The 20,031-nt window shown below is 48.6% G+C and overlaps 1 protein-coding gene across 1 annotated transcript in view; it reads right to left on the reverse strand.

Annotated features, from left to right (window-relative positions):
• Positions 1-20,031, reverse strand: part of KSR2 (kinase suppressor of ras 2) — a 427,363-nt gene that overhangs the window by 252,649 nt on the left and 154,683 nt on the right. The window contains exon 4 of the mRNA XM_047088271.1: positions 2,407-2,920. Coding sequence (XP_046944227.1) covers positions 2,407-2,920 — 514 coding nt within the window. The remainder of the gene's footprint in view (positions 1-2,406; positions 2,921-20,031) is intronic.

Raw genomic sequence — 20,031 nt, forward strand, 5'->3', positions numbered from 1 at the left:
CCCCAAAGGGGTGGCTGAGGGCAACAGAAGTGGTCAGGTGGGAGTCCAAGAGAGTCCTGGGACCATGTCAAAAAAGCAACACTTCACAGACATGTGGGTTCTCTATTGCTTAAGACAGGAGGAAGGGAGAGGGTCTGAGATTGGGACAGGCCCCCTGAGTCCTTCTGCATACCTGCCCAGGCTGGAGAGCCAGCCCTGGATAAATGCCCGAGTCAAAGGCAAACGGGCACAGCTAGGGAGTGGGGGTCAGGAAATCCCTGAGAGCCCTTGCGATGTCACAAGAAGCCAAAGTGAAGGTCAGATTCAGTCAGGGCCTCTGCACTTTGCTTCCTACAGAAGTCCGGGCCAGCCCTGCTTGCCTTTGGCTCCTCCCAGGACACTCTATGGTGTCTGTGGCTGGTCTCAGCCCTCACATGGGCCTCCACATACTAGGAATGCGAGGAAACTCTCCCCACTGCCCCCCCACATCCTAGCTGCAGGGATCCCAGAGCAGGGATGCGGGGCTCTTACATACACCAGGTGCCAGATTCAGACTCCTTATGGTATCTCCCGGCAAGATCACAAACTATCATTTTATCTTCTATGCCTTCATGGCGATTTTGTCCAGTGTAAATTTTTAAAACATGCTACCCACTTTCGTAAGCCTGCTTAGCATGTTTTCCCATTTTTAACACACTGAGAACCGGGGCGCCTGGGTGGCTCAGTCGGTTCAGCGTCTGACTTCGGCTCAGGTCATGATCTCACGGTTTGTGGGTTCGAGTCCCGCGTCAGGCTCTGTGCCGACAGCTCGGAGCCTGGAGCCTGCTTCCAATTCTGTGTCTCCCTCTCTCTCTGCACCTAACCTACTCGCATTCTCTTTCTCAAAAATAAATAAACATGAAGAAATTAAAAAAAAAAAAAAAAGACACTGAGAACCTCCAAAGACTGCAAGGCACCTGGCCACAGTCAGCCTCTGAGGGGCCCTGCAGAGAGCTTCCCGTCCCCTCCTAGCAGCCAGTATGTAGCTACAGACACCATGTCACCCTGCCAGCAGCAAGATCCTCCCCAAACCAGAGCCGGATGCACACGGTACCCACTTTCATGATTTTCTCCCCTGGTTGCCTGTAGGCTGACCCTAAGCTTCTGTACCAAGACCTCTGCTCCGATAGTCTGGTTCTACTCTCTGACCCACCCCGACCTGGACGTGCCTTTTCATTATAAGCACCGAGCGCGTCCCGTACACATGCTGCCCAGCATGGCAGCCACTTGCCCTAAGGGGCCATTGCACACTTAGAATGCAGGGAGTCTGGACTGAGAGGAGCTGTGGGTGCAAAACACACACTGGATGTCGAAGACTTTGCATGGAAAAGAGAATGCAAAACATTTCCGTGTTATCATCTTACAGTGATTCTATGTTGACGTGGTAATATTTTGATATATTGAGTTAAATGACACCTATTATAAAAACATCACTTGCTTTGGGGCGCCTGGGTGGCTCCGTCGGTTGAGCGTCCGACTTCGGCTCAGGTCGTGATCTCGCGGTCTGTGAGGTCGAGCCCCGTGTCGGGCTCTGTGCTGACAGCTCAGAGCCTGGAGCCTGTTTCAGATTCTGTGTCTCCCTCTCTCTCTGACCCTCCCCCGTTCATGCTGTCTCTTCCTGTCTCAAAAATAAATATTTAAAAAAAAATTTTTTTTTAAAAACATCACTTGTTTCTTTTTACTCTTTTTAATGCAATACTAGAAAATGGAAGGGTAGGTGTGCAGCTCACAGCCTATTTCTAGGAGCATCATTGGGATAGACTCCGCAGGGGCCGGCCAGCTTTCCCTGTCAAGGGCCAGATGGCAAACAGTTTCGGCTTTGCAGACCACACTCAACTCAGCCTTGCAGCACGAACCAACCACAGACCACACACACCGGAACGGTCCTGGCTGTGTTGCCATCAATGCAGATTTGGCCCCCAGGCTGTAGTTTGCTGACCCCAACTGAGGAGGACCCATACTGTAAAAAGGGTCATTTCTGGGGCACCGGGGCGGCTCAGTCGGTTAAGCCCCGGACTCTTGATTTCAGTCCAGGTCATGATCTCAGGGTCATGAAATGGAGCCCTGAATCCAGCTCTGCACCAAGCGTGGAGCCTAAGACTCTCTCTCCCCCCCGCCACCCCTCCTCTGCCTGCACCACACGTAGCTCTCTCTCAAAAACAAAATAAAACCTTAAATGAAAATAAAAAGTTTTTAAAGGGTCACTTCCGGGAAATGCTATTCATCTTCTCACGGGCCCTCCATGAAAAGCCACCTTTCATTCAAGTGAAGAAGAGAAACACAAGCGCCTTCGAGGCTCCACTAACCTGGCACGGTCCTGGGGCCATGAAGCAGCCCCCAGAAGCCCCGGGGCTCAGCGGCCCCAGGGCACCCACCAAACACACTTACTTGGGCGTGTGGGCCTCGTCTACACGGTGACCCAGCTGGAATTCGTGGGACTTGCTCCGATGCAGAGCGGTGAAACCTGGAATCAAGTGGATCAGTTTCCGGGAGGAGGGCGGCGGGGTCCCCGGGGGCTTCAGCTTGTTCTTCCTCCTCATGGGTGGTGTGCCGGGAGGGGTCACGGTGGTGACGATATTAGGGGTGCGCGGCGGGGTGCGGACCGCGTGCCGCTGCCGGGGCGACGGGGGCAGGGAACGGTGGCCTGACTCCAGCGGCGGTGGCGGGCACAGGCCCGGGTAGGGGTCCACGGTAAGCCTGTCCACATGGGTGTACACGGGGGCCCCGGGCGAGGGGCTGGCGTGGCAGTAGTGCTGGACGCACTTGGTCTGGACCCTGGGGCTCTGGGAGAGGTGGGTGCGGATCCACGGCGTGGGCTCCGGGGGGCACACGGGGTTGTTCTCCTTCCCCGTCTCCGTGGTGGGCCACTGGATGGTCCAGTCTTGTTTGGAAAGGTTGCCTCCTGAGTTGGAATAAAGGAGCAGAGAGACAACAGATAAGCCTTGACAAAGCCTGGCAAGTTACAGCACGTGCACGTTCCGGCGTACGCACGTTCCAGCGTATGCACATTCCAGCGAACGTACCTTACGGCGTATACACGTTACAGAGAACGTACTTTACACATGCACGTTACCGTGAACGTATCATACGGCGTATTCACGTTACAGCGTACGCACGTTACAGCGAATGCACTTTACAGCATGTGCGCGTCACGCTCTATCCACACTGTGCGTGCATGCTACGCCTCATAGACCTTACAGCCTATGCACATTACATCGTATATACACTGCGTTGTGTATGAACACCACACCATGTTCATACTATACTGCACACACCATTTACATAAATCTATCCCCCTTTGGCTCCTCCAGAGAATGAAATCCCTTTGCTGACTCTCTCACTATAACCCCCACTCAACAGCCTTGCCCACCTGCTCTCCTGTAGTTGTGGAGCCCACAAGTCAAATATCCAGAAAAGCAAAGGAGTGAATTCTCGCTTTTGAATTTCCAAGGATCTTAATTCCAGCAGTTTCAGGATGATTGATAGGATTTTCGAGGATAACCTTTCCCTTACGTAGCAATTTTAACAGCTAGCCCCTATATGAGATACAGGAATTCTGCAGAAGTCAAATTTGCCCTGACCTCCTTCTCAGACACTGCACCAACTTCTCCCAGATCTGCTGTGGCTGTGTGCTCGGTCAAACCCTCATCCAACACTTTCTTTCTTTCTTTCTTTCTTTCTTTCTTTCTTTCTTTCTTTCTTTCTTTCTTTCTTTCTTATGTTTATTTTTGAGAGACAGACACAGAGCACAAGCAGAGGAGGGGCAGAGAGGGACGGAGACCCAGAATCTGAAGCACACTCCAGGCTCTGTGCTGACAGCAGAGAGCCTGATGTAGGGCTCGAACCCACAAACCATGAGATCATGACCTGAGCCAAAGTCGGACGTTTAACCACTGAGCCACCCAGGTGTCCCAACATCCAACGCTTTGTGAATGCACCAGGAACTTTGCTCCAGAAAGGCATAGCAGACCACACCCAGTCCAGGCTCTCTGGTACCCTAGGTTTAATATTCCACTTAAGGAGAGACACAATAGACCAGAAAACACAGTCATGAAAGGATTTCAGAGGGTGATGAGTGCCGGGAGCGGGGACAACCAGAATGGATGTGATAAGAGAATTAGTAATGGTGAATGGTTACCAAGCTGTGGTTCCTGCCCACTGCAGAACACGACTCAGCCACAAAACGGAATGAACTACTGAGCATGCAGCAACCTGGGTGACTTTCCAGACAACTGCGCTGAGCAGAGAAAGCCAATCCCAGAAGATCCCATTCATATTCCATTTTTGAAATGACCGCATTTTAGAAATGGAGGATAGATTGGTGGTTGCCAGGGTTTAGGGCTGGAGGACACAGGCGGGAGGGACACACACAAGGGACCCTTAGAGCATTGGAACTGTCCAGTATCTTCACCGTGGTGAAGGACACGTGATCCCACACAGGTGACAAAGTTGCATAGAACTAAATACACACACACACACACACACACACACACACACACGAGTACACATAAAACTGGGGAGACCCGGACAAGATCAGGAGGTTGCATCAATGTCAATAACCTGGCTGTGACACGGCACTACAATTTTACCAAAAGTTACCAATTGGGAGAAACTGAGCAAACTCGACAAGGGATCTGTTGCGGGCTGAATGTTTGTGTCCCTCCAAAACCCTGACATTGACATCCTAACCCCCTACAGTGATGGCCTTTGGAGGTGGGGCCTTTGGGAGGTAACTGGGTTAAGAGAGGTGGTGAAGGTGGAGCCCTTATAAGGAGATGGGGAGACAGGAAGTCCGAGGAAGGAAGGGCCGTGTGAGACCACAAAAGTGGCTGTCTATCAGCCAGGAAGAAGACCCTCCACAAGAAAACATCTGCCAGCACCTTGATCTTGGACGTCCAGCCTCTAGAACGGTAAGAAATAATGTCTGTTGGCTAAGCCACCCAGTCTGTGGTATTTGTTTTAGCATCAGGATCACTCTGTATTATTTTTTTACAACTGCATGGCAATCTACAATTAGCTCAATACAAATTTCAACTGAAAAAAACTAAAAGTAAAAGGGTTGGGGGTGGGGCTGGCTTTAGGTAGAGCATTCAGCTCCCTAAGGAAGCCCCATTTAAGCTGGCATTGAGGACAAGAAGGGGATCGCCAACAGCCAAGGAAAGAGCATACAGGTAGGAAGTAGCTTGTTTTTTTTTAAGTCCTACAGCCGTTTATTAGGGAAAGAATGGAGGCGTTAAAAAAAATCCCCACTGTCTGAATGCAGCTTGGGATTTTCAGCCCTGGTATAAGTTAAACCAAAAAATAAAAATAAAAATTCCAATTGCGCATTACCATTTTCTCACTCCTCCGCCATACTGAAAGGGTAAATATCAATGTGGTCTATATGCACAGACTCCATGCTAAGTGGACTCCTATCTACGTTAGGGCAGGCACTTTCCTAGGTCCCTTTTCGGGGTGCCTTCTCGAAGTCAGTGTGCCCAAGCTGTGGCAACAATAGGGTGGGTGGCTCAAGGAGAGGCTGAAGGGACAGGTGAGGGACAGACCACCAGGACCGTGCACCAAAATGCAGTGTGGGTTATATGCCAAGTTCAGTGGGAAGCCATTGAGAGTTCTGATGGGAGGTTCCTTTCTCGAAGATCCTGCTTGGACAAGGAGAGCCCATGAAAGGTTTTGCAGGGCTCCAGGCGAGAGGTGTCGCTGGTCCCCACGTGGGTGGTGGTGGCTGCGAAAAGAGAAACCAGTGGGGACCGCTGCATGCAAAAGCAGGACCTGGCAGAAGGCGATCGAGTGGCCCCCCCATCACGGGCCAAGGAAGAGATGAGGGGCAGAAATAAATTCCAGCTCGTGGCCAACTAGCAATAACGAGAATAATTACTATAAGGACCATAACAAGAGCTGATTTATAGAACATTTGACAGTTTGCAAAGTGCTTTCGTGAAGACTGACTCACTGCCCCATTTTTAATTAAAACTACCCATTTTGTTATTATATATTCATTATAGAAAAATTAGAAAATTCAGATAAGGAAAAAGGCAATGTTGGTCTACAGCCCAGCCAGCATCCCTATTAACGTTTGGCTGCGGAGCCTGCCAGATGGTTTGCTGTGCATATTTTTTTAAGAAGTGCTGTAAGATCTTGTTTAATGGTTCGTCTCTGCTTTCTTCACTTGTAATATTAGGGCTGCTTTACATCTTATTTAATATTCGTAACTCTGTGCGCAGAGGGCCATTTTGATCTCTACTTTGTAGATAAGGTCATGGATGTGCAGAGACGAAGATGTACCGAGGTCACACCAGAGATGGGGACTGGCAGCTGGGATTCAAACCCAGGGCCTGGGCCACCTCAACAACCAGGACCCTGGGGCATCGACACAGAGGGCTGGGATCCGCATTCACCGAAGGCCCTAGGCCATCATGGATGAGCCAGATGGGAATAGATACCAGAGCAAGGACTCATTTCTGACACGGCTCTCCCTTTTCCCTTCTCCCAGACTTTGCCAGAACATTCTATCAAAGTCACCAACACTATGGTGGTGCGTCAATCTCGAAATTCAGACATAAATACTATTAGCCCAGTGACTAAGAGAGCCAGCTCTGGAGTCTTATGACTTGGCCCTATGTCTGGCTGTGCGGCCCCGGGGCACTCGCCTAACCTCTCTGAGTCAGCTTTATCACCTGCAAAATGGGACAGTAGGACCTGCCTCCGGAGAATAGTATGAGGACATATGTGATAGCACAGGACAGCACCTGACACATGGCAGGAACTCCATAAATGTCAGCTACTCGTATTGTGATTCTCAACACCGTGGTGCTAAGTTGTTACCTCCCCTTTAAAGAGTGAGCACTTGTGTGGAGACGTGTCGTGCCACAGATGTTACCACCATCCTGTGCACCTTCCGGAAGCTGACGCTCAGAGAGGCTGAAGAACTCTGAGCGCTGGAGGCAGACAGAGTCAAGCCCAGACCAGCTTCTCTGTTACCCGGAAAGCTCTGGCTTGATTATCTGCTCAGAAAATATAAACTCGTTGTCCGATTCACCTAAATAAAATATGTTTAAGAGAATAAATCTATTTTTTAAATTGTCTGAATCATACACTGCGTTCTAAGGCCACAGAAAAGTACCGTGGGCGTTCTTGCTAGAGCTCTGCCCCCCGCCTCCAGGGAAATGGACAAAAATATGGGATTGGGACTCTGAGAGATCTGGTTTAGAACTCTGGTGCCACCAAGGACCAGCTCTGTGACCTCTCTGAGCCTCAGTGTTGGGGTCTGTAAAATGAGAATGATCATGGTTCCCTTGTACGGTAAGGATTAAATGCATTCGTTCATCTGAGTATTTCACAAATATTTTTTTAAGTTTATTTTTAAAATTTTGTTTTTGAGAGAGAGACAGAGCATGAGTGGGGGAGAAGCAGAGAGAGAAAGAGAGGGAGACACAGAATCTGAAGCAGGCTCCAGGCTCTGAGCTGTCAGCACAGAGACTGATGCGGGGCTCGAACCCATGGACCACAAGATCATGACCTGAGCCAAAGTCAGAAGCTTAACTGACTGAGCCACCCAGGCGCCCCTATTTCATAAATATTGGAATGCCTCTCGTATACCAGCCACTGTTCTAGGCACTGTGATAGGCCGATGAATTTAAAAAGACCAAGATCCCTGTCCTCTAACAGAGCACATGTTCTTAGTGGGGAAACAGATTAAAGGGGGGATGAACAAATAAATGACATATATAATACATTGTCTATAAGATGTCATATAAAATATCTCATCTTTGAGCCAGTGGTAATAAGTGCTATGGAGGAAAAGAAAGTGGGCGCGGCCACAAAAATGTGCTGGGGGACTACTTCAGACAGACCAGGGTGAGGAGGGACAGTGGACACAAGCAAGTATCAGAGTGAGGGAGGAGTGAGTTAATGAGATAAAATGAGTCGCGTCATCAGCACAGAGCCTGGACCACCACATGAGGCAGGCCAATGGGCAGATGGTTGAGGGTGCTGGAGACGTCTATTCTGGATGCCTGCGACTCATCCGATTTGCTCCTCGGGTACTCACTGTGCCAGCCCCTGGGGTGGGGGGGGGGGGGAGGTCTGTCTTTCCCCTGCCCTCAGGATGCTCATGGTCTGGCACGAAGACCGATAATGAAATCATCGCTGTAATTCCACGCCCAGGTACAGACCCAAAGGCAGTGAAAGCAGACACCTGAACGCTTGTAAGTGAACGTTCACAGCAGCATGAAGCGCAACAGGCAAAAGGTAGAAACAACCCAAATGTCCACTGATCTGACAAATGGATACACAAAATGTGGTATGCCCATGCAATGGAATGCTATTCAGCCGTGAAAAATAAAGTACTGGCAGGTGCTACAGTTTGGATGAACCTCAAACACATTATGCTATGTGTAAGAAGCCACATTACATACGATCCCGTTTATGAAGTGTCCAGAACAGATCTATAAAGACAGAAAGCAGATTTGTGGCTGCCAGGGGCTGGAGGGAAGGCGGAATGGGGAGCTAGTGTTTAATGGGTCCAGGGTTTCTCCTGGGGTGACAAAAATGTTTGGGAACTGGAGAGAGGTGGTGGTTGAATGCATGAAATGCCATGGAATTATTCACGTTACAATGGCCATTGTTCGGGGTGCCTGGGTGGCTCAGTTAAGCGTCTGACTTCAGCTCAGGTTATGACTGGCCATTGTTCTGTGAGCTTCACCTCGATTACATAAGTAAGTAAGTACCCACGATGTGGCAGAGAATCTGACGTCAGAGGAAGTGCAGGTGGGAGCACACGTGAGCGACCCAGCTCCTGGTGGAAGGGTAGAGATAGGCATCCCAGAGGACGTGGTACCTACACCCAAACCTTGAGGTTGAAAGAGAACTTGCTAGGAAAGGAATGGAGTTCAGGGTGGAGGAAGGAAGGTCGAGACAGAACAGCAGGGTCAAGGCCAGGAGATGGTCAAACATGATGGGTTTGGAGGAAAAGCAGCTCAGTGTGGCTGGAGCTCTCTGGAGGGAGGAAGAAATTCAAGCCAAGACTGGAAATAACGACTAAGGAGGACCATGCAGGGACTTGCTCTCCTAAGTGCAGGGGGCTATTGAGAGGGAGGGGTCAACATGATGGGATCCCCTGCGGCTAGCCTCCCAAAGGAAGGTGGTCTCCTGCAGAGCTCCTTCAGACCTGCAGCAGCCGTCAAACTGGGGAACAGAGGAGGCTAACGCTCTGGTCCGCCACACCACGCAGCTGTGAGCCCAAGGCCCGGACTTCAGCCCTATGCTCATGCCAAGGGAGGGGCTGGAACTTCCCCCAACCATAAACGATCGAAGCCAAGTTCCTTCCTGGCCATTCGGCTAGATCCACAAGACCTGGGCCCCCAAATCCCTGCTCATGCCAAGGGAAGGGCTGGCTTTCCCAACAGACAAATGTTGAGAAGTAGTCTGGGGCTGGAAGTCAAAGTTCTGCCCGTCATATCACTGTTATATCCCAGCCCCTGATCACACCCCGGCAGGGGCTGGTGCTTCCCCGATCATGTGGCTTAAAAATCACATAGCCCAATGGGGTCCATTTGCCATCAAGTCCTGCTGGAGCCCAGTGGGATGGTCCTGTCCCTCTGTGATTAAAGCTGTCCCAGAGACCCGGGGGCACGGCTGTGTGGCCATCCATTCTTTGTTTCTCTAATTCCAGTATAGTTAATTCCAGTATAGTTAACTACACACAATATAGTGATTCGGCAGTTCCATACGTCACCCTGTGCTCATCATGACAAGTGTGCTTCTTAATCCCATCACCTAGTTCCCCCATCCCCCCCCCCCCACCCACCTCCCCTCTGGTAACCATCAGTTTGTTCTAGATAATTTAGAGTCTCTTACTTGGCTTCTCTCTCTCTGTTTCCCTTGTTCATTTATTTTGTTTCTTCAATTCCACATATGAGTGAAATCATATGGTACTTGTCTTTCTCTTATGTCACTTAGCATTATACTCTCTAGCTCCATCCATGTTGCTGCAAATGGCAAGCTTTCATTCTTTTTTTATGGCTGAGTATTTCATTGTATATATACCACATCTCCCTCATCCATTCATCAATCATTGGACACTTGGGCTGCTTCCATATCTTGGCTATTGTAAATAATGCTGTTATAAACAGAGGGGCGCATATAATTCCTCTGAATTCGTGGTTTTGTATTCTTTGGATAAATACCCAGTAGTGTGACTGCTGGATTGTAGGGCAGTTCTATTTTCAACTTTTTGAGGAACCTCCATACTGTTTTCCAAAGTGGCTGCACCAGTTTGCATTCCTACCAACAGTGCATGAGGGTTCCCCTTTGTTCACATCCTCGCCATCCAGCTGTTGTTTCTTGCGTGTGTTGATTTTAGCCATCCTAACAAGTGTGAGGTGATATCCCGTTGTGGTTTTGATTTGCATTTCCCTGATGATGAGCGATGATGAGCATCTTTTCATGTGTAGGCATCCATTCTTGTGGCTCAACAGGACATAATCAGGGAAGGGGAGGGAAGGGACACGATCAGATGAGTGTTAGGAAAGCTATATGGGCCAGAGTATGGAGAAAGCACTGGACAGATCAGAGGTAGCAGCAAGCCCAGCCTGAGGCCACTGAAGGCATCTAGATGGGAGATGATAAGGACCTGGGGCAGGGTTGGGAGAAGAAGAGACATGGATTGAATGGGCACAAGCAGAGGAGAAAAAAATAGCTAACATTTATTGGAAACATACTGCGTTTTTGACACTGTTGTGTAATTTACATGTAAAAGAATTATATAGCTACACAACAATTCTAGGTAGTAAGCAAAGATCACTCCATTTTATAGATGAGAAAACTGAGGCACAGAGAGGTTAAGTGACTTGTTCAAGACCACACAGCTGGGGTTGGAGTCCACATCTTTAAACATGTCACTACACCAAGGCTGGCCTCCTGATTTCCAGCCTGGGACACATGATGGCTGGTGGCACCGACCACAGCGACAGGAGGTACAGGAGAGGGAAACTGCAAAAAGGAGGTGGCGAGCTCAGGGTCACACAGGCTGAGCCTAAGGTTCCTGCAGGACATCAAGGGGAGATGCTGGGATGTTACAGAACTTCCTGCCACCCCTTCTGCTCCCTAGGAGTCCTAAGACCGCTCCTCAGGAAGAAGTTATTTTTCTAGACTGAGAAAAATGGAGCGTGAGATTGTAAAACCTCCTGGGTCTGTCCAGAAGTCAGGCTCATCTTAGATTTTTTTTTTTTTTTAACAAAGACATGATATGATTGAATCATGTTCTCCCTCTGTCTCCTCTCCCACCGGATCCCCGAGTCTCCAGAGCAGACATCCCATGGCCCTGAATTACAGATCAGGGACAGGAGGTAATGAGCACATCGCCCCACTCCATGGCTCCCTCAGAAGACAGAGAGACAGCTCTGTGTTTGGAAGACTGGCTTTCGGAACGGAAAGAACAAGAATTAATTCTAAACAAACACCAAGCAAGGAAGCAGAACACCTCAACTTTGCAACACGATGCTTAGAAGTTAACTTGCTCTGACCTTGCCTTGCCATGACTGCTTCTTCAACTGTACAAGAGGAATCACGGTGGAGCTTTTCCCCTAGGCTTGCTCTGAAGATGATAAAGACAACGCAAGTAGACCATTTAGCGTAATCTCTGGCACCCAGCCAATGTTGCATAAATGTTTATGTAAAATGGGAGTAAAAGCACACATTTCACAAGACGCCGAGAGGATTAAAGAAAATAAGCATATAAATAAACTTGCATCCGGTGACTATATCCCTGACCCTGCCCCACAGAAAACAAATCCATGAAGCCAAAGGCAATGAGTCCTTATGGTAGTTAAACTGTAGCCACCAAAAAGACACGTTGAAGCCCTAACCCTCAGTACCCGTGAGTGTGACCTTCTTTGCTAATAAGTTCTCTGCAGATGTAATCAAGTTAAGATGAAGTAACACTGGGTTGGGGGTCCATAAAGGCAATGATTGCTGGCCTTATACGAAAAGGACACGGGGGTACCTGGGTGGCTCAGTCGGTTAAGCGTCCGACTTGAGCTCAGGTCATGATCTCATGGTCTGTGAGTTCGAGCCCCGCGTCGGGCTCTGTGCTGACAGCTTGGAGCCTGGAGCCTGCTTCAGATTATGTGTCTCTCTCTTTCTCCCTCCTCCCCTGCTCGTGCTCTGTCTCTCTCTTCTCAAAAATAAATAAACGTTAAAAAAAATTTTTTTAAAAGAAAACGACACAAAGGAGACACCATGTGAAGACAGAGGCACAGATTAAAGAGGTGAAGGTACAAACCAAGGAACGCCAAAGATTACCAGCAGCCCCCAGAAGCTAGGAGAGGGGTGGGGAGCAGATTCTCCCCCCAGAGACTTCCGAGGGAGCATGACCCTGCCCATACCCTGATTTTAAACTTGGAGCCCCCAGAACTGTGAGGAAATGTATTTCTGCTGGTGTTATTTATTTATTTATTTTGAGAGAGACAGAGAAAGCATGAGCAGGGGGAGGGGCAGAAAGAGAGGGAGACAGAGGATCCCAAACAGGCTCCACACTGTCAGTGTCCATGCCTGGTGCGGGGCTCGAACTCGCAAAGGGTGAGATCACGACCTGAGCCAAACCTAAGAGTCGGATGCTTAACTGACTGAGCCACCCGGGCACCCTTGTTTCTGCTGTTTTCAAGCACCTACTTTGGGTGGCTTTGTTATGGCAGCCCTAAGAAATGAATACAGTCCTCAGCCAGGAGCCAGGGACATTCACTGACTACAGGCTGGGGAGTTAGGATATAAAAGTTAGCATTTGGAGGGCACCGGCCAGACTCAGGGGGTTCAGTGCTCATCTTACCTGCCCTGTAATGTAGGTGTCATTGACCCATTTTATAAATGAGCTCCGGGGGGCATCTGGGGGGCTCAGTTGGTTAAACGTCTGACTTTGGCTCAGGTCACGATCTCGCAGTTCGTGAGTCTGAGCCCCGCATCGGGCCCTGTGCTGACAGCTCAGAGCCTGGAGCCTGCTTCCTCAGATTCTGTGTCTCCCTCTCGGTCTCCCCTCCCCCACTTGTGCTATGTCTCCCCCCCCCCAACAAATAAAAATAAACATAAAAAAATAAAAAAAAATTGAAAAGAAAATAAATGAGCTCTGGATGAGTGCTAGGATGTGGCTAATGTCCCATAGTGGATAATAAACCTACACCTTCTCTTCCCTCTTTGTCACATGGCATCCTGCAATTGTGCTGGGACCCACCTTCCCCTGAAGCTTAAGAGTTCCTCCAAACACACACACACACACACACACACACACACACACACACACCCTCCACCAGGTTCAAGAAAGCACCGAGTTGCCCCCAAGAATCCCTGCCCTAAAGTTGTTTTAAGTCAGAAAGATGAGAAGAGAGCAAGCAAGCTTTACCCCTACCAAATTCTCCTCTCCATCAATTACTCTTCCTCTCCACCCCTGCATTTCAAAATCAGAAGTTTGGGAATGAAGAAGCCAAGTGCCTCATTTCATTATCCAAATTGCCAGCTGCTCGATTGACAGGGATGCGGCTTCTCTCTGCTGCAGCTTCAGAAGTGTGTTCACTGATGGGCTGTATTATATCAACTCTTCCCCTCTCTCCTTTGATCCTCTTTTTAATAAAGTCTGAGGGAAAAAGGTAATTTTTCATTTTAAATAGGGAAGGTGTGGTACCAAGGTGCTCCGGGGGTTATTAATCGTGGCTCTTGCTATCTTGTCATCCGTTTCTGGAAAATCGTTTTATTTCAAGTCTTGAAATGGGCGGGGAGAAGGGAATAGGTTTTAAGAAATGAAAGGTCTGAGGATTGATTAAAGACATTTCAAGGTGTAAGGGTTTTTCTTTTGACATTCTCCGATAAGGGACTAACAGAAATAAAAGCCATTCTCAAGGGAGAAAATGATTTCAGAAGGTCTAGGCAAGTGTCTAACTTCTTTGTCCCTTCCCATTAAAATTTTATAAACAGGCAAACGTGTGACTTAGAACTTGTCTGAATTTCAGAGCCGGCATCAGAATGCATATGTGCTTTAGCCCTTCAGAAGCAGAACTGGAAAAAGTCTGCTATTCCAGCCTCACCACTACTTGTAATTTTCGTGACTATTTCAAAGCACTTGTTAGTTTAATCCTTACAACTTCCTAACAAGAAACACAGCTTTCAGATGTTGGCTGAAAATATTAGATTGAAGTCACTGGAGGAACAACAAAAAAGTTTTTGCTTTAATCCTCATAACTCTGCAGCAAGAAACAGAACTTTTAGAGGTAGTTGAAAATGTTTCACTGGAGGGGCGCTGCCTGGGTGGCTCAGTCGGTTAAGCAATCAACTCTCGGTTTCAGCTCAGGTCACGATCTCGTGGTTTCGTGAGTTCAAGCCCCGCGTCGGGCTCGGCACTGACAGCGTGGAGACTGCTTGGGATTCTCTCTTTCTCCCTCTCTCTCTGCCCCTTCCCTGCTCACGTTGTCTCTGTCTCTTTCAAAATAAATAAGTATACTTTAAAAAGTTAAAAGAAAATATTTCACTGGAGTCATTGGTAAAGAGAAAAAGTAACAACAGTTGTTACTGACACTGATGACAGTTACTATTTATTGAACGCTATGTGTCAGATAGTGTCCTAAGTATTTTATATGCATACCTTTACATCATCCTCGTAAGACCCTGGGAGGAAACTTCTGCCACTGTCTCCATTTCACAGTGAAGGAAGTGGCAATTATCTGAGAGGCTGAGTTACCCAAGATCACACAGCTAGTAAGTGATGGAGTGTGGTTTCCAGTCCAGGTCTATACCCGTCACCATCACAACCTTCCAGGGAGCCTCCTGACACCCTCTGGAAATGAGAGAACTATCCAGAAGGCCCTGGAAAGGCTGAACCGTTTTACACAGACCTTCTAGATCAGCACCAGAAGCAATGCTGTCTGACCCTCCAAAAGTCAAAGATGACACCCGTGTTAGCCACAATTCCTGAAAAAGCGAAACCTGAAGCCCAGGAAGAATGTTTGCGTTTCTGGAAGCAATTGCAAAAAGAAGCAAATACGGACAAATGAAAAACACACAGTTGCCAAAGTAATTCAACACTGGCAAGAATCTTAATCTAAGATCTCATTAAAGAGCTCGGCGTCTAGCCAAGCCGTGGGTCCCACTGGGCACTGCTGCCTCTCCCCCCCCCCCCACCCCAGTGTCCCCACGTAGGAGCAAACAAATGCACAGACCCCAGTCTGGGCAAGTTATCTGGGAGAACAGACGGGGCAGGGAGCTTGGACTCTGACCCAGTAATGCCTCTCACACCCTGCTCGATACAGCATTTGCGACTTGATTACCCACCGAAACATCCAGAGGGATGAGCCTTTCAGTAACTAACTTCAGGGAAGCTTTCCCGTTCTAATGAAGTTTCTTCTCTATTTGCTAAATTTTAAACACAGAGGTGCAACTCACATCGACCATTTCAAAGTGTAGAATCCAGCGGCATCTGGTACATTTGCAATGTTGCCTCTATCAATTCCAAAAAAATGTTCATCGCCCCAAAAGAGACTCCCATACCCATGAAGCAGCCACTCCTCCTTCCCCCACCTCTTCCCAGCCCCTGGCCACCACCCATCTGTCTTCTGTCTCTCTGGATTTACCTATTCTGGATGTTTCATGTAATTGGAATCATATAATATGTGGTCTTAGGTAACTGGCTTCTTTCACTTTGAATAAATGTTTTCATCCATGGTGTAGTAGGTGTCTCAGAATCTCCATTCGTTCTCGCGGCTGAATAATACTCCATTGTCTGGCTATACCACATACTGTTTATCCGGTCATCAGCGGACGGACACTTAAGCTGTTTCCACCTGTGGCTATTATGAACAGTGCTGCTATGAATGTTTGCATACAAGTTATTTGTTCAAACACCTAGTTTTTAATTCTTCGGGGGTATATATCCTGGAGTGGAACTGCTGGGTCCTGTGGTATTTCGACGTTTTAACCTTCTGAGAAACCACTGAACTTTTTCTATAGCAACAAGCACCATTTCACATTCCCACCGGCAATTACAAGGTTCTGATTTATTTTTCTTTATGTTTATTTATTTTTGAGAGCGAGCGAGCTTGCACACAAACAGGGGAGGGACAGAGAGAGAGAGAAAAAGAGAGAGAGAGAGAATCGGAAGCAGACTCCAGGCTCTGAGCTGTCAGCACAGAGCCCATTGTGGGGCTCGAACCCATGAACTGTGAGATCATGACCTGAGCTGAAGTCGGATGCTCAACCCCCTGAGCCACCCAGGCGCCCCAAGCGTTCTGACTTCTACCCATCCTAGCCGACTTGTGATTTGTCTTCAATGATGATGACGATGGTGGTGACGATTGCCATCCCAGTGAGCATTTAAGAAAGCACTTTTCATAATGACCCCATAGCTAACATTCACCGAGCGCTCACTGTGGCCACACACCCTCTTAACCTCATGCCTCGTTACATTTAATTCTCGTTAACAACCCTGTGAGGCTGGTGAGATCAGAGCTTGGAAAAGTTGAAACGCTTGCCCAAGGCCAAGATCTAAACTCTGGCAGTCTGACCCCAGAGTATGTTATCTCGGCTGCTCTATGACAATGACATACGGCGTTTCTGAATTGATCCTCACAGCCCCCTGGGCGGATATAGGTTATCAGCCCCATTTTTCAGAAGTTGAAACTGAGTCTTGGAGAAGAGCAGGGACCTTCCCCGCGTCCACCCATCTAAAAAGTTTCAGGTCTATCCTGCTCCAAACCCCACGGTGTGTCGCCTCCACTGTGTAAATACTCTTTGACAATATTTCAGTGTTTTAATTGTCAAGAACAATTAAAATTGTGACCAGGCTGCTTCCTGTCTCCAGATTGAAGAGAACAACTGCGACCATCTGTTGGACATTTGAAACTGAAAGCGAGGCTTCCTGGTTCATTTCACTGTTAGCATCTATACAGGGAATTTTGCAATAAAACACATCCCAGAGCATCTCGCGGTTAGGACGTTTGATAGAGCCGTGAGCAGCAAGCCCTGGAAGAACTGACAGAAGCCCAAATTCACACGAGTCCAGATCTAGGGGCTCAAGAATAGAAGCAGCACTCAGGGCACCATCTTTAACATCCACGCTGTTGGTAGTAATGGGGTCTGACATTGGGTACTGCAGTCTTGTTGGAACCATGGTTCTGAACCCCAGTGACTGTCAGCATCACACTGCAGCCCGCAACAGCCCAACGTGGACAGTGAGCGGAGTAGATTGCACAGTGCGCTAGACCAACACCACGACTGCTGGGATCCACACGGCCTCGGGCATGGCCCTGCCTGCCTTCCCACTGTGCTGAGCCCTCATCATCATTATTCACCACCTCCACCCTCCTTGTCTGTCGTCGTCGTCCTCCTCCTCCTCCATTTCCTCAAACCCCCACCACTCAGTGGAATTATTATGTTATACAGTCAATTTACATTATTCGCAGTTATACAGTCAAATTTCGTTATTCTACAGGGATGCTGCAAACACTGAACCGTTGTTCCTCGTGGAAACACAAGATTAGGTTCCCACAAGCCTCTGCCCCACTTTTGTCACCTGATCCATATGTCATCTCCTTTTATGTGGGTTTCTGTTTAAAGACACCTTATTAAGTATAGATAGTTGATTCTTTAACACTGAACTCATGGCCAACAGCACCATGGCTTGTGATAGGGAGCTTGAGCAAAGCTTCTGTAACCACGTATTTTTCTCCATAAGGCACCTCGCAGCTTTCTTGTGCTCAGGAACATGAGACAGCACATCAGTCCTCTGCTCAGGGGTCATTTTAAACACTGAAAACCCCAACAGAAAAAAACCACAAGAACTGTGGGAAAAGTGGCGCTAAATTTAAGACCTCAGAAAGGACTCTTGTTTGCAAACCACTGTAAGAGCAAAGCAGACAGTGTTGCCTCCTTGGACCTCAGCTGAGGATGTGAGCAGCACGGGACTCAAATTTTTCACCCACAAATATTGACTTGGGAGATACAAATACATTGTATTTGCAACAAGGAGAATCTGCAAATATGGACTCCAAGAACGATGAGGATTGATGGGAATTATCTGTTTATTTGCTTACCATCTGTCTTCCCTGCTAAAATACACATTCTCAGAAGGCAGAGGCCCAGACTTTCTTACCACTGTAGTGCCCAGCATCTAACACAGTGCCTGGCAATAAACAAACACAGATTTTTTTTTTTTTACGACATATGTGTATATCAAATCATCACATCGTACACTTTAAACCTATACACTGTTATTGGTCAATCACATCTCCACGAATCTGGGGAAAAATTAATAAATATAGATATTTTGTCATGATGCATAAATGACATGTTGCCTCAATGAATATTTGTGACATGAATCAATTGCTGAACACTCATAAATCCTAACGGCCATGACAGATACTATTATTGGTATCACCCATCCTGAATGCAGGAAACAAAGGAGGTGGGAAATGCCTTGTCAGAGCCGAAGTTCCTTTCAAGCCTGGGGTTGCCCTGGGTGGATAAAGCCTTGAGAAATAAAGGTCTGGTGGGACCAAAGAAAGCGGGTGGGAAGATGTCCTTATCCCTGCAGAAGAACGGGCTGCCCCAGGGGCCTCTGAGGAAGGGGAAGGGGGTAACGCTAGGAGGCCCGTCTGGCTCCCATCAGCTCTGAGGGATACGGCAGGAGAGCGTCCACACCAGGAGAGGTCACATTCGAAAAGATAACCTCTGAGGTTCCTCGAATTCCAGCGCTCGGCCCGCCTTTGATTGACAGGCATGATGTTAGCTTCATAACCTCTCGTGTTGGCAAATTCGAGCAAGCTCAAAGCAACATTAGATCACCTTGCACGCTGCAAAGCACCTTATTTTTATCTCCGGGCAACTGACTTGGAGAACAGCTTTCCCCAACCCTTCCGTCTTCTCCCTCGCCACGTGGATCCAGCGGGGCGGGCAGCTGCCTTCCTCTCTCTCCCAATTTCGCTCTACAGGGACAGTGCTTGTGAGGGCTTTGCAGCCTGGCGCGGTGGGAGGTACGTCTTTTGAGGTCACCTTCACAGTGTTGACCCAGAGGCAAAGAGAAATGCGGATGCCTCCAGGAAACGGGTGTTGGGTAAACGTTCGTTTTTCCTCCTCCACCGCTGTTAACAAAGGCGGACACCACCCATGGGCACCATGGGGCTTCTCCAAGACATCTAGATTTAGTGCCTCCCGAGATAACTCCTTGCCCCAGGACAACAGAACCCAGCCAGCTTTGAATCCCAGCTGTGTGACCTGAGGTACGTCGCTTGATGTCTCTGAGCGGCAGTTTGCGCATCTACAACTGAATAATAACGGTACGCACTTTAGAGACGCCCGGGGGGCTCAGACGGTTAAGCGTCTGACTTCGGCTCAGGTCACGATCTCGCGATTCGTGGGTTCGAGCCCCACGTCGGGCTCTGTGCTGACAGCTCGGAGCCTGGAGCCTGCTTCGGATTCTGTGTCTCCCTCTCTCTCTCTGCCCCTCCCCCGTTCATGCTCTGTCTCCTTCTGTCTCTCAAAGATGAATAAATGTTAAAAAAAAAAAAAAGTATCTGCTTTATAGGCTTGTTTTGAGAATTTATGAAAATAAAGAGCCTTGGGGCGCCTGGGTGGCGCAGTCGGTTAAGCGTCCGACTTCAGCCAGGTCACGATCTCGCGGTCCGGGAGTTCGAGCCCTGCGTCAGGCTCTGGGCTGATGGCTCGGAGCCTGGAGCCTGTTTCCGATTCTGTGTCTCCCTCTCTCTCTCTGCCCCTCCCCCGCTCATGCTCTGTCTCCTTCTGTCTCTCAAAGATGAATAAATGTTAAAAAAAAAAAAAAAGAGTCTGCTTTATAGGCTTGTTTTGAGAATTTATGAAAACAAAGAGGCTTGGGGCGCCTGGGTGGCGCAGTCGGTTAAGCGTCCGACTTCAGCCAGGTCACGATCTCGCGGTCCGGGAGTTCGAGCCCTGCGTCAGGCTCTGGGCTGATGGCTCAGAGCCTGGAGCCTGTTTCCGATTCTGTGTCTCCCTCTCTCTCTGCCC

This window comes from Lynx rufus, unplaced genomic scaffold (genome assembly GCF_022079265.1).
Source record: "Lynx rufus isolate CCGP_SWC_20201006 ecotype Redwood Valley unplaced genomic scaffold, mLynRuf1.p SCAF_24, whole genome shotgun sequence".
NCBI classification, from domain to species: Eukaryota; Metazoa; Chordata; class Mammalia; order Carnivora; family Felidae; genus Lynx; species Lynx rufus.